Below are 14,246 nucleotides of genomic sequence, written 5' to 3' on the forward strand. Positions count from 1 at the left end.
GTCCATATAAAATGGGAAATCACCTTCAACAGTTCTTACCTTTAAATACATTTCCTTAAAATTCTTAAAAGATGATTTGTAAAGTTTGAACACAGCAAACTTTGGTGAACTGTTCAAGTTCACCCAAATCCCCTTCCAAACACCTTTCGCTTGAAACAGGGAGAAAAACAACTCCACTGTAGGTGCCTCCTCCAGAAAGTCCATCAAAATCTCAAAAGCACGAAGAAAAGCCCAACCATTAGGATGCAATTGAGATGGTGCATAGTTCAATTGCCTCAATACCTGACACTCGAACTCACTAAACGGAAGCTTCACCCTCAATTCCTCCAACACACAGCTTTACATATAGAAAAACTCAAATCCCTCCTTCCTATGGAAAACACGATCACTAGAAACACAGGGAAGCAACTCAAACGAAACACCAAAACCACCCCTCGAAACTTTTCCCTTGTCTATCTCCTTCACAGATTCTTCATCCAAGAACAGTGAGCATCGTTTCCTAATATCATCACTCACCCAATCATATGACCAATCAACTTTATCTTTCTTCTCTTTCTCAAAACCCATTTGAACAAAAACAAAAATGGGAATAAAAGCTAGAAGAAGAAGACCAGAAGTTACAGAGATGAAGAGAGAAGTAGCGTACCTCTTTTGCTCATTTTTTCCTCCAAATGCAACTGATAAACACACACACTTTGAACAAACACACAAAACCCCTTGGATTCCAAAAACTATTAACTTCCCACTACAAAACGGTTCTCAATCCCACCAAACAATCAAATCAGTCATACCAAAAGCCATCATGCGCATAGGGAACACGCACGTTCATTAATTAACATTCAAAAAAATTTTTCTCTCTCTTACTGACACATATTTAATTTTCCAAATGAAGCATCTTGAACTGGGGACTACAAGGCCAAACCAGTCGCCGACCTATAAGATCACTCAATAAGCCGACTTATGATCCATATAAAGCTCAACCTGCTTCATTTAACATTTTTTCAGGCTTAGCTTGGGGGCTGTGATCCGGCCGTTACAAATCCAACATCATAAATCAGCATTATCATTCATAACTCGGCATTATTCACGTTATTATTCAGAAAGCTGGCGTTATAGTTCGGCGTTACAGTTATTAATCGGCAATCAACGTCATTAATCGGCCACTTACGTTACAACTCAGCTTAACGGACTGCTTTCCAAATGTGAAATGTCCAACCTAACAACTCACCCTTATTATTGCTCTTTAATACAGGCAATAAAGCAGAAGCATAACCGACTTGTACATAGCCACCCATAAAAGGTATGATCTTCCATCCTAAAAGGACACATTGAATTCTCAATACTGACTTAAGTTTCGGAGTGCCTTTGCAGGTACACTCCCCCCTTGTTTCTTCCTCAAAGCTCTACGCGATTGGACATCCCCTTGGAGTAAAGCTCGAATTACCGCAAAGCTCAAAGGTCGGCACCGAAGATAACAACTCGGCGTCGATTCCCAGAGACCGAGCTCTCCCTCCAAGTCTCCATACAAGAACAATATCTAAGTTATTTTTATATAATAAAAATGATATACTTCAACAAATATTTGTATATAGTTTACTAACAAATATATGAGATATTTATTAAAGTTTTTATTTTTCATAAAAAATACCATTGTATTAAAATAATATATATTTTAAAGGTGTATAAATAAAATTTTTATTAAAAAAATTACAAAATAGCAAATGCTATTTTGTTTTAATTTTATATTTATCATTTAATTTTAATTTACCTTTAGAGTTTCAATTATACCACTAGAATAAACAATATTAATTATAACTAATCAATTATATTATTTAATTTGACCAAAATAAATATTAAATTATTTAATAAATAAGAAAATATAATAAAATTTAAATTATTCTCTTTTATATATATATATATATATATATGAACCAGAATGTGTTTTTATATATTTTGATTAATAGTTATTAAAATAGTTATTATTTTATTTACTAATATTTCAAATTTTCTACAATATTTTCATATAATTTGATTAATAGATTATTTTTCATAATGTTTTAATTGAAATTTTATAATAAAAATATATTTTAATTCTTGTCTTTTATCTTTTATATTTATTGATTATACTAAATTTTTCTTACAATATATTTTTATCAACTACATGTATTGTCTTTTATATCTTCTTTTATATTTTTAAATTATTTTTTTACCTTATTTTTAATTGTTTATTTTAGGGTAAAGTGAAATTTTGGTCCCTAAAGTATAGGTCGAAAATTTTTTTTATTCCCAACCTGTTTTTGTACAAAATCGTCCCAAAGGTTTAAAACCAAGTTTTAAAATCGTTCTTTTTACTTAAATCTTAAAATTTTGGGCCAAATTATCCATAACAAAAAAATTATAAAATAAAAAAAAAGAAAAAAATAAGAGAAGGAGAGTGTTTCTGCTCCTGCGAAGGGGGAAGGGAAGAAGAAGAAGAAGCTGTCAACGATCCACCTCTACCTCTACTTTCATCCCCAAAAATTTAAAACCAAGTTAAACTTTAGGGACGATTTTAAAATCAAGTTAAACTTTAGGGACCATTTTGTATGTAAAAAAAGGTTGGGGACGAAAAAAATTTTCGATCTATACCTTAGGGACCAAAATTGTACTTAACACTTTATTTTACTTTCACTCCTCATGTATGTTTATTGTATTTCACTTCCTCTTAGTCTCAATTTTATAGTTAACTTTTAATTATATAAAATTGAATAATTTTTTTCAAAATATGCTTAAATGTATTATTTATTATATACCATCATTAAAATAAATAAATAAATATAAATTGAATATATATTTAGTTTTAATTTAAACTAAAAACTAAATAAATTGTCAAAAAATAGCAACTAATTTTATTTTTAATTTCTCTATAATTTTATTTAAAGGTAAAAATCTCTCTATAACCACTAACATTGTCGATAAAAAATTATAAATCTCTATAAAATAAAAAATATGTAAGATAAATAACATATATGTAATTTCAAAGTTATTAATCATAAACTATTGACAAATTTTTAAAAAGAAAATATTATAGATCAACATGCGATTTTTTTGTTTTTTTTTAATTTTTAGACTTATCAACATTTAAGTTGTTTATACATTACTTCTCAAAGTATTATGATTTCACAAGTTATAATATGTCATATTAGTTATTGTTATACATATGAAAAATGTAACTTATTTTGTGTTTATCCATTTATCTTCTATTAATATTGTTATAACAAGGATACATGTAACTTTATAAGAATAAAATAACCTAGACTTTGATCATTTGAGAATTTACTAAGTGGTTGGAATAGCTCCACGTCACGAATTAATGAATGCTAGCAATAGGAATGATCACAAAAACAACCAAAACGGATATTTGCGGGAATTACTACTCATGTTTTGGGTTAGATGGATATCCGTGAAATTTCCACAACCCGTCATGCGAAAATGGATGGGGACACAGACATAAGTATCCGATTCATGGGACCTATTAAATCCACACGAATATAAAATTACTAATTTATCCTAATTTATATATACTGAAATCCTCTCTCTCTCTCTCATCACTACATTGCTCAGTATAGTTCCAAAAAAATGTTATTTTTCATTATAAATATGTTATGAATTGTGTTGAATTATATTGAATTGATTATTGTATGATTATTATATTATGTCTTTTTGTGTTAATTTTTTCAAAAATTTTCAAAAAATATTCGTAGATACCCAAGAAAATCTGCATTTTCTAAAAGGATAATTAAATAAGGACTTGTAAAAACGGAGAAGGGACGAGGACATTTTTCTTAAACAAGAGTGAGAGATGGGAAGATGGTCTGCCATGCTTCCCTGAGTACCAATTACTATACCTAACTAGTAACGGAGATCCAATCTGAGCTTATTTGAGAGGAGACACGTGAAATTCATCCTTATTAGCCCTTTAAGGTAATGAACCTAAGTAGGATTTGGGACCCTAACAATGAGCCTGGGTTAATCTTGCTTACATTGAGGTCTTATTAGCCTTAAATATATCTTAGATTAATATTGAGTCATTGTTATAACAAATACTATATTATTTAATATCATAACACTTAATATATGTAAAATTTGGATATATTTGCAAGAGTTTTTTAATTCAAATTAAAAATTAATTATCTTTTATTTTTAATTTTAAATATTATTTACTAATGTAATGAAAAAGTGAAAATAACAATAATCACTCACATAATTAAAATAGATAATCCTATAATATATATATGACATAATATATATCAACGATTATTATATATGATAAATATTTTTTTTGTAATGATTATTTATATAATTTATTACACAATTTTTCTCATCTTAATGTTTAATGAATTTAAGATACAAGATATATATTATTTAACATATAAAATAAGTAACTTAGGACAATAGTGTGACTATCTACTTACTTATTAGTAGTGAAAAATATATAAATTGATATTTTTTAGTATAAAAACAATAATAAAGATTATTAATTAAGTTAATTACATAATTAAAAAATTATGAATAATTTTTAAATAATAATAAAAAATAAGATTACTATTTTCACATATTATAAAATTTATAAAAAAAATTAGATAATAAATCAATACTCAATAAATTATATATTAGCCCTGTCAAAAAAATAAATAAATAATATATCAGATATTATTATTTACGTAGCAATATAATATCTATTATCCATTATTCAGTTTATAATTAATTTTCAATCCAATTTTTAGTAACAAAAATTTAAATAATTGAAATTATTAAATGTTAATTTTATTTTTGTTATTGAAATTAAAAAAAAAGTTGTTAATCATTTCTAAATTTAAATTTAAATTTGAGTAAGAAAATAAAAAAGTATTTTGAATTTTATCTCATTAACCAGAATTAAGTTCAAGATAAGAAATTACTTTGTATATCATATTGTAAGATAGTGTAATCATTTATTATTCTTTAATGACAAATATTGTCAAATAATATAATGTGAGAAATTAAAAAGAAATGTATTTACCAGGTTAGAAAAAACTAATTTATTTTTCAATAAAATAAATTATATATTAAATAACAAAAGTTGTTATTAGTTTCTCTTCACACTAATACTCAACGATAGTGTTTGGGTATACCATGTTACCAAGAAATATTAATCAATCTAATAAATTTTGTAATGACATAAGTTTATAAATTTAAAAATTTAAAAAGCATGTCATAAAATATGAAGTTTTAACAAGGAACAATGTTAATCATATTATTTTGACTTTAAGAATAAGTACGATACTAACAAATAAAATTATCTCAGATAAATTTTAACATAGACAAAAGTCCATAAGTATTGTTATTAATAATGAGAAATTAATCTATTTTAAAGACAAATACATTTTTTTCACGGATTTTCTAATTCGCCAGGCCATAAATTAATTCACTACATATTGATGCTCTATTTATTAAGGATCTATCACTAACTAATAAATTGTTACACACACAAGACGAGATTCAAACTCTAAATATTTGCTTAAGCAGACAAATAAAATGATCATTCAACAAATTCAAATTAATTAAGATTAATTATTTTTAATATTTTTAAGTTATAAAATATTTATAATAATTACTATATATATGTTTTGTTTAATTTTTTTAATAAAAAAATTATATAATTTTATGTATTAAAAAGGGGAAAAAACATAAAGAATTTAGGAGAAATCTTAGTGACAGCTACGGAATTAGAAAAAAAAAACACGGTGAGAGTTGTGAGTTGTGACAGAGCGAATAAAATAAATAAGAAGACATCGATCCAATTCTTAATGAAAAAAAGAAAATGATTGGTTCGGGTTCTATTCAAGATTCTATTATGATTATTATATCAATGACCAATTGCTTACTAATTAAAAGTATTTGCATGAGAAAGATTACTAATCTTGGAAGTAATGTGTTTTCAAAAGGGGACTTCTCAGCATAAAAAAGAGATACAGTAAACGTATTTCGTGTGAGCAAAGAAAGTGAATAATTATTGAAGGTGGAAGATGCTAGTAAGCAAAGAAATTCAAGAAAAGCAAAAAAAAGGAAGAAAGAGAAGGTTGGTAATTCATATGGATAACAGAACCTCTTAGGAACCAACCGAACCCAATCATATTCAAACAGAACATGTGAAGTAATTTGACTTAACAAGCCAAGGAAAGGCAACGAGAGAGAACGAGTGCACGCATTAAAATAATGACACACCGCCAGCACCTAACAATTAATAAACAATTTAAATGCTTTTTTGTCTGAAATTATGGTCATCGTTCGTCACCTAACCAAAAATCAAATTGAAGACCAACAAAACTACCACAGTAAGAAGAAGAACCTGAACCTCTTCATTAACCGCCACAAATCAGCTTCAATACTTTCTCTCATTTTCTTCAGGTAACCCAACTCTCTTGTCGTGAACTGAACAATTAAGCGTTTTTGTGCTTTCTTCTCCTAAGTTCTTTGTGTATAATCATTTCGTGATTTAGATAAAATTAAGTATACCACTGCTTTGTTAATAATAAGAACTTTTAAGGAAATTGATAAGATTTATTTTGATATAGGTGAAAGGATCGGAGGACTGTATTTATGGGAAATTCAGCGTCAACAGATGATTCTAGTGATGATTTCGTTCATCACCATTCTTCTTATGATGGGATTTCGGGGACTACTAGCTATGATTATCATCAACCCTCTTCTTATGATGGGACTTCAAGGAATACTAGCTATGATTATTATCCCCAACCAACTTCTTATGATGAAACTTCAAAGAACAATAGCTATGAGGATTATCGCCAACCTTCTTCTTATGCTGGGAGTTCGAAGAATACTAAATACCAGCAAATCGAGCGCCCCACTTATATAGCTGATAATTTCAGTTCACTTGATCAGGTTTTTGCTCCTCTATTTAGAGATCTTAATCTTAGCGCTATAAAGAAATTTTTGTAATACACTAGAACAGGAATTACTACTAGCTGATAGGTATTTAGAAAACTTTGTTTGATTATATAATGGCATCAAGTTATCTGTAAGATTTTCATTGATCATTTTGAATTGCACACTGTGAAGTTGCTTGTGGTGTTTGGTTTATTTGCAACCTGTTTTCATTTGAAAAGAATATGGTTACATCTCATGAAGGTGCTGCAAACATAATTACTGCATGTTTTCTTATAGAATTTTTGCCTGTACTTATCTGCTACCCTATCCTTCAGGTTATTACTGCTCTTAGAGAAGCTGGTCTGGAATCATCAAATTTAATACTTGGTATTGATTTCACCAAAAGCAACGAATGGACAGGTTTGTTCTTTGTGAATACGAAATTAATGTTATATTATACACACTGTATGAGAATGGAGAATGCTGAAAATCGCATCTTGGTAATTTCAGGCAAGCACTCATTCAACCACAAAAGCCTTCATCATATTGGCCGGATTCCGAATCCATACGAGCAGGCAATCTCCATCATCGGCCGTACTCTCGCTGCTTTTGACGAGGATAATCTGATTCCATGTTTTGGATTTGGTGATGGTGAGCTTTTGTTTCTGACTTTATGATCAAATGTTTATATTTTTCTCTTGTATTATACTGATTCCAGCCAATACTTCTGCAGCATCTACACATGATAAGTATGTGTTCAACTTTTATCCTGATGGTCGCTCTTGTCGTGGTTTTGAGGAAGTACTTGCACGCTACAGAGAGATTGTTCCACTCTTAAAATTGGCAGGTTCAATATTATTCCTTGTTGACTACATTTTAAAATTTTATTACAAGTATCTGTCACAAATATATCTAATAAATGATGTATAACTTAATGCATACATATGTAGGGGCACCACATATGTATGGCTTTATTGTCCTGCAAAAATTTGAAGATCTAATCATGAAAGACTAACGGTTTAACCCTTATCAATAGGTCCAACATCATTTGCACCTGTAGTTGATGCGGCAATTGACACTGTGGAGAGAAGCCAGGGTCAATATCATGTTCTAGTAATTATTGCTGATGGACAGGTTTTATATATTTATTTCGTTTTTGTTTTATACCATTATGATTCTTCTTAGGGAATGATATAATTGAAGCCCATGTTTCTAAAGCATTTTGTTTTTTCATAGGTCACTAGAAGTTCAGATACACCACATGGAAAGCTTAGTCCACAAGAGCAAGCAACCATTGATTCTATTGTTGCTGCAAGGTAAACTAGTTTTTTTTTTGTGCTAGGCCTTATATTTTGTTAATGATATCCATCTTTGATGCTGGAGCTGTTCTAATTTTCAGTCACTATCCACTCTCAATTATTTTGGTTGGAGTTGGAGATGGACCATGGGATGAAATGCAACGCTTTGATGATAACATTAAGCACCGGTTATTTGACAACTTTCAGGTAGTTTACATATGTATGATTGCATTTCCCATTTAGATTCTCATTTTTCCATGCAATGCTAATGTTAGTCTGCTATGGTTTTCTAACATTTCCTTTTTGCTTCTTTAGTTTGTGAACTTCACAAAGATCATGTCCGAAAAAGAGGCATCAAAGAAGGAAGCAGCATTTGCACTTGCTGCCCTTATGGAAATTCCAATTCAGTACCGGATAGCCTTAAATTTACAACTTGGAAGGTAAGCTTTGAGCTTACAAGTACAACCATGAAAGATTCTAATATATTCAAGGATAACTGAGTGTGCAATTTTTCTGATGCAGTGGAAAATCAATAGGTAACCATCGATGTAACAGGCCTCTGCCTCCGCCTAAGGAAGTTATAGACCATGACAATTCTGTCACCACAGTTCCACGAAATGTTGAATCGGTCGAGCCATCGGCTCCGGCTGTAACTGAATCAGTATGCCCTATTTGCCTAACGAATCCAAAGGACATGGCGTTTGGATGTGGTCATACAGTAAGTTTCTTTGATGAACTTGTTACTATATATGCTCATGTTAATGTGCCTTGAAGTTATATGATGTAACTCTGGTTTTTAAATGATAAAAATCGTAAAAGGAATGCTATTTTTATAAATCTCACATTTGATGATGAACATGTACATTTATTATGTAACATTCAATCATTTAACATTTAATTCTGTGTTGTTTGATATAGACTTGCAGGGAGTGTGGTGCAACATTATCTTCATGTCCTATGTGCCGGCAGGAAATTACAACTCGCCTGAAATTGTACAATTGAGCTTGAAGACTTCATAGCTGCTGATTATGAATGTACAGAAAGTCTGTCTTCTGTTTTTTTTAAGTAAAATTTCTTAACATTTCCAATAAGCTAAGTAATGATTGGGGGGATGTAAAGAATGGTTAGAATTTATTTATTTATTTATTTATTTTTGGGTGTTATTAAATAAAGAGTGTTCATTGATTTGAAACTTGAGTGCTAACATTAGCAATATTTTTTATTTGTAAACAATTCATTTAGTTGTTGACCAAAAACATGGAGGACTTCATTGTTTCTCAAAAGTTAAATGACAAATTGATTTTTCATCCAGAGCAGGGGTTCGCATTCTACTCATTTTGCATAAAATCTGTACATATAAAAACAGTGCATCAAAGTTCTCAGTTTGACACGGAAGTAGTAGTTTTTGGCAAAATCATAACATGCATATAATAGTCAGAATGCGAGTAAAATTTACATAAACAATTAATTAAAAACACTTTACAGAGTTTTAAAGTGTCTTAAAATGAAATTCCATAGAATTTTAGAGTTATGAGCACATAACTTGAATATAAACAGAAATATGTGAAAGGAATCCTACTCAGAAAAAGAACTTGGAATATAAACAGGAAATCTTTCAGATGTGAGTATGTATAAGTGGTAGAGTCAAGTGTTAGAAGTTTCTTAAAATATAAGTAAATTAAATTTTTAACCTTAACAAGTCAAAATCGACATGCAAGTCAAAAACTCAAAATAAAGCCTAAGCAATTTATAGAGATACTAGTATTATTTTATGCCATGTTTCAAGTCGTGTGTGTTAACTGTTAAGTGTTAACTTTAGTTCCAGTTGAACCGGGCTACAAATCAACTTCACTGTATATATCCAAACATTTGTCACGTGTAAAAAACAAGCATAGAAATGAAAATGAAATTGGAATAATGGATGATGACGATGGGGAGTTTGTCTTTGCCCTCACCTCCATCCAGAATTTCCAAAATGACTGCAAACATTTGGTACTCTGAAGACTAGACTAAATTTCCAATGCTATCCTGACTCAATATAAAAATATTACAGGTAGTATAGATAACCTTAAATGTATCATGTTTTATTGTAGATTTATTAAAATAAAAATTTAAAAAATTTTACAAATAATAACTTTAACATGTACCTTAAACCCAAATTAATGTCTACTACTAATAAACATTAGTTTGGTATAAAATATAAAAATATTTTCTAATAAATAAGGATCAAGTACGATTTTGGTTCCTAAAGTATAAGTTGAAATTTTTTTTATTTCTAAACTTTTTTTGTATAAAAAATAGTCCCTAAGGTTTGACTTGATTTTAAAATCGTCCTAAGGTTTAACTTAGTTTTAAATTTTTGGCTTTGAAAGCGGAGGATAAATTGTAGACAATTTCTTCTTCTTCCTCCCTTCTTCTTCCCTTTTCTCTTTGCGAACAAAAATACTCTCATTCTCTTAATTTTTTTATTTTATAATTTTATTATTATGAATAATTTGATTAAAAATTTTAAAATTTAAATTAAAAAGATAATTTTATATAAAAAAAGTTAAAAACAAAAAAAAAATTCGGCCTATATTTTAGAAATCAAAATCATACTTTAACCCTAAATAATAAATAATAGGTAGTGTTAGATAAACAAGTTATTATTCAATCAAATTCAACATCCTGAAAGAACACAAAATGTTAGAATCTACCAGTATTTTTCTTCTTCCTCCTCTTTCTTCCTCTTCCATCCTTTTTCTTTTCGTTTCTTTTGCAATTTTTATTTGTTTCTTCTCTTATCTTTTTTTCCTACTTCTTTCTTCTTATTTTTTCTTCGTATGTTCTATTATTTAATATTTATAGATAATTTTTTACTTTTTATAAAAAAAATTATTATTTTCTGGAAAATTTATGTGTCAATTTTTTAAAAAACATTATGTTAATTAAAAAAATAACTTTAAAAATTTAGATGCTAAAATATTTGTTTACCCGCATTTTTTCTTTACCAATATTAAAAGGTAATTTTTCAGTTATTAATAAAAATAAGTGAGCATAGAATGACTATATTTACTTATTTAGTCATAATAATAACTTTTCTCCAACAATAACTTTCTACTAAGATTAAGATATAAGTATTTGTATAACATAAATAAAAGAAAAATGTTAGTATTGTTGACTGTTGAGTATGAGTATGACACTCTTCAAGTCTTCAGGGATAAAAACAAAAATGAATGTTAGGAAATCAACGGTTTTAGTGTATAAAAAAAAATTAACTAATATTGGTATAAAACAAAAATTTAAAAATTAATACGTAATAACGTTTCTAGAAACAAAAATAAGAGTCTCAAATTCGTTTTTGGGAGGGTGGATAGTCACGAAAATAAAATTCGTTGGGGGACGTAAGCTGTATATATGTATCATAAATTTGCAGCGTAGGAAGGTCAAGCACGACGGCACATTTTATTATTTATAAAGAGAAAATAAAAGAACCACAAAAAGGAAAATAGAAAGTAATATCTGATTTAGAAAATAAAAGGCACCTTCTGCTAGACAATGGACATGTATGTGAAACAATTAGGTGGGTTTCTATGAGGAAATTAAGGGGGTGGGTACATGTATACATAACAAACATGAATTAAAATCATTATTATCAAGAATTCTTGTGGTTGTGGGAGGATCCATGAGAGCCCTTGAACATATCTCTAATGATACTATGCTTCACTTTTGATCGGGATGCCGGAAAGTTGCTGAATGAACCGGGAGGATGTATTTTACGCTGCCCTGCACCTGCACCTGCACCTTCCCCTGATGCACCCGACGACACTTTCTCATCACTATAGCCGCCCTTCCCACTCATTCTTCCCACTTCCCTTGTTTCTTCAATTTTTCTCTCTTCCAACGATGCCACTATTTATACACCAAAAAGTTTACCCTTCTCCACTAAGGCTTTTATTATGTTGGAAATGGGAAGCTCTCCCGTTAGGATAAGATCACACTCGTTGCGGGTCCCACTGCAAAAGAAAACGAACAAAATTTCAAGCTTTTTGGACTTACCTTTGAATTGTCTATTGGCGACACTGCAGTCTGAGACGCCTGCACCGCCACGCACGTGTTGCGCCCTTCTTTTACTTCATCTTATTTGCTATTGATGACGAATTTTGATGACTTATATTCTTATAAACTTGACGCCTATAAGACCAGTAGGGAACTCATCTCAATTGTTTATGGTTTACTTATCATAAAAAATAACTTTGCGTCATAAATAATAAATAGGAATTCACAGTATCTCTCTCTTCTCCATTAAGAAGAACTAACTTTAATCTCTATTGTGATCCCACTTAATTAATTAATTAAAATACTTGAAATTAATGTAATCAATTTTTTAACAATGTAATTTAAATATTTAAATTTAAAAATAATTCACTATTAAAAGATATTAATATTAACTAAATTCATATATAACAATAATACACAATATATAATTCGGGATTACACTAATTTGTAAAATTACTTAATACAAAGAAAAACATAATTAAACTCTATAGTTGACGACAAGTATTGTGAAATTGCCATATGTGTTCAATCAAGTCCTCTTTCAATTGTCTATGCTGCTGCCTATTTCGAATTTGGGCATTTCTTTGGAGAAATTGATGGTATGGTGCAAAATCTTCTTCTCCCAGCTGAGGTTGTGATAAGCCATTTTCAACATCATCATACTCTAAGCCTTGAGCAAAATTTCCTGCATAAGTGTCTCTTTCATCCTCAACAATCATATTATGCAATATAATACAAGCTCTCATTATGTTGGCAAGCTTCTTCTTTTCCCAAAAACGAGCTGGACCACGTATAATTGCAAAGCGTGCTTGCAACACTCCGAATGCTCGTTCCACATCTTTTCTTTGCCCTTCTTGGTATTGTGCAAATAACTTGCGTTTCTCTCCTTGTGGATTTGAGATTGATTTGACAAATGTGGCCCATTCAGGATAAATACTATCTGCTAAATAGTATCCCATTGTATAATTATTACCATTAATAGTATAATTTACCTCTGGAGCATGGTCATTTAGAATATCATCAAACACTGGAGAACGATCTAACACGTTGATATCGTTATTTGAACCAGAAACTCCAAAGAACGCATACCATATCCAAAGGTCTGAAGATGCTACAACCTCAAGTACTATGGTTGCAACCCCACGATAACCACTCATGTACATACATTTCCACGCCTTTAGACAATTTTTTCATTGCCAATGCATGCAGTCAATGCTACCCAACATGCCAGGGAAGCCACGATCCTCCGCCATTTGTAGCAGGCGTTGTACGTCATTTGGATTGGGTTTTCGCAAGTATTCATCCTCAAACACCGAAATGACACTTTCAACAAATTTTTCTAAGCATTCAATTGTAGTGCTCTCGCCTATGCGCACATAGTCATCAACAGCATCAGCTGCTACGCCATATGCTAACATCCGTATCGCAACGGTACATTTTTGGAGTGGCGACAAGCCTCTTCTTCCAATTGCATCAACCCTCTGTTGGAAATACGGATAGACGTTTGAGAGAGCGTCTACTATCCGAAGGAACACATGTCTTCTCATTTGAAATCTCCGTCGAAAAATGTCAGCATTATACACCGGTTCATCTTCAAAGTAATCTTGGAAAAGGCAATCATGTCCTGCTTCTCGATCTCTGTTGATCCATCTACGAGTAATTGGGATAGAGCTTCTATCGATATCTTCTTCTTCTGAATCTTCGAGTAAATACTCATCGATCCAATTATCTATGAGTGTGTTATCTTGCCGTCTTCTTTTGCCATACAAAGCCTCATTAAACATATCATCAAAATTTCTAGCCATATCTAGAAATGTAATTTTTAGTTCTCTTTCGAGGTGAGAAACAAGAGTTGAAGTGGAGTTGCGGAGTCATTGATAGTTGATATTTATAAGTGTGTCTGCAATAAGTACCTTAACGGCTAGTTTTGTAACGGCTATTTTTGCAATGGCTAGTTAACGGCTACTTTTGTAACGGCTAGTTTTGCAACGGCTAGTTTTG

General features: G+C 30.3%; 1 protein-coding gene and 1 pseudogene across 1 annotated transcript; one reads left to right on the forward strand and one right to left on the reverse strand.

The window, feature by feature from the left end:
• Nucleotides 1–6,010: 6,010 nt before the first annotated feature.
• Nucleotides 6,011–9,399, forward strand: LOC107630944 (E3 ubiquitin-protein ligase RGLG3). Its single transcript, XM_016334242.3, has 11 exons — nucleotides 6,011–6,429; nucleotides 6,597–6,924; nucleotides 7,245–7,329; nucleotides 7,420–7,560; nucleotides 7,643–7,756; nucleotides 7,946–8,043; nucleotides 8,146–8,225; nucleotides 8,309–8,414; nucleotides 8,523–8,647; nucleotides 8,730–8,925; nucleotides 9,126–9,399. Exons 2-11 carry the CDS (start codon nucleotides 6,622–6,624, stop codon nucleotides 9,207–9,209), a joined length of 1,332 nt encoding a protein of 443 aa, XP_016189728.1. The 5' UTR covers nucleotides 6,011–6,429; nucleotides 6,597–6,621; the 3' UTR covers nucleotides 9,210–9,399.
• A 3,331-nt stretch (nucleotides 9,400–12,730) lies between these two features.
• On the reverse strand, nucleotides 12,731–14,029 carry LOC107633584 (uncharacterized; annotated as a pseudogene).
• Between the last annotated feature and the right edge of the window lie 217 nt (nucleotides 14,030–14,246).

Source organism: Arachis ipaensis, chromosome B3, assembly GCF_059453495.1.
Source record: "Arachis ipaensis isolate K30076 ecotype BB chromosome B3, ASM5945349v1, whole genome shotgun sequence".
Taxonomy (NCBI): Eukaryota; Viridiplantae; Streptophyta; class Magnoliopsida; order Fabales; family Fabaceae; genus Arachis; species Arachis ipaensis.

Coding starts and splice junctions, on each gene's coding strand:
- LOC107630944 (XM_016334242.3), top strand. CDS start 6,622: ATGGGAAATTCAGCGTCAACAGATGATTCTAGTGATGATTTCGTTCAT. Junction 7,561..7,642: donor ATGTTTTGGATTTGGTGATG/GTGAGCTTTTGT, acceptor ATACTTCTGCAG/CATCTACACATGATAAGTAT. Junction 7,757..7,945: donor TCCACTCTTAAAATTGGCAG/GTTCAATATTAT, acceptor CCTTATCAATAG/GTCCAACATCATTTGCACCT.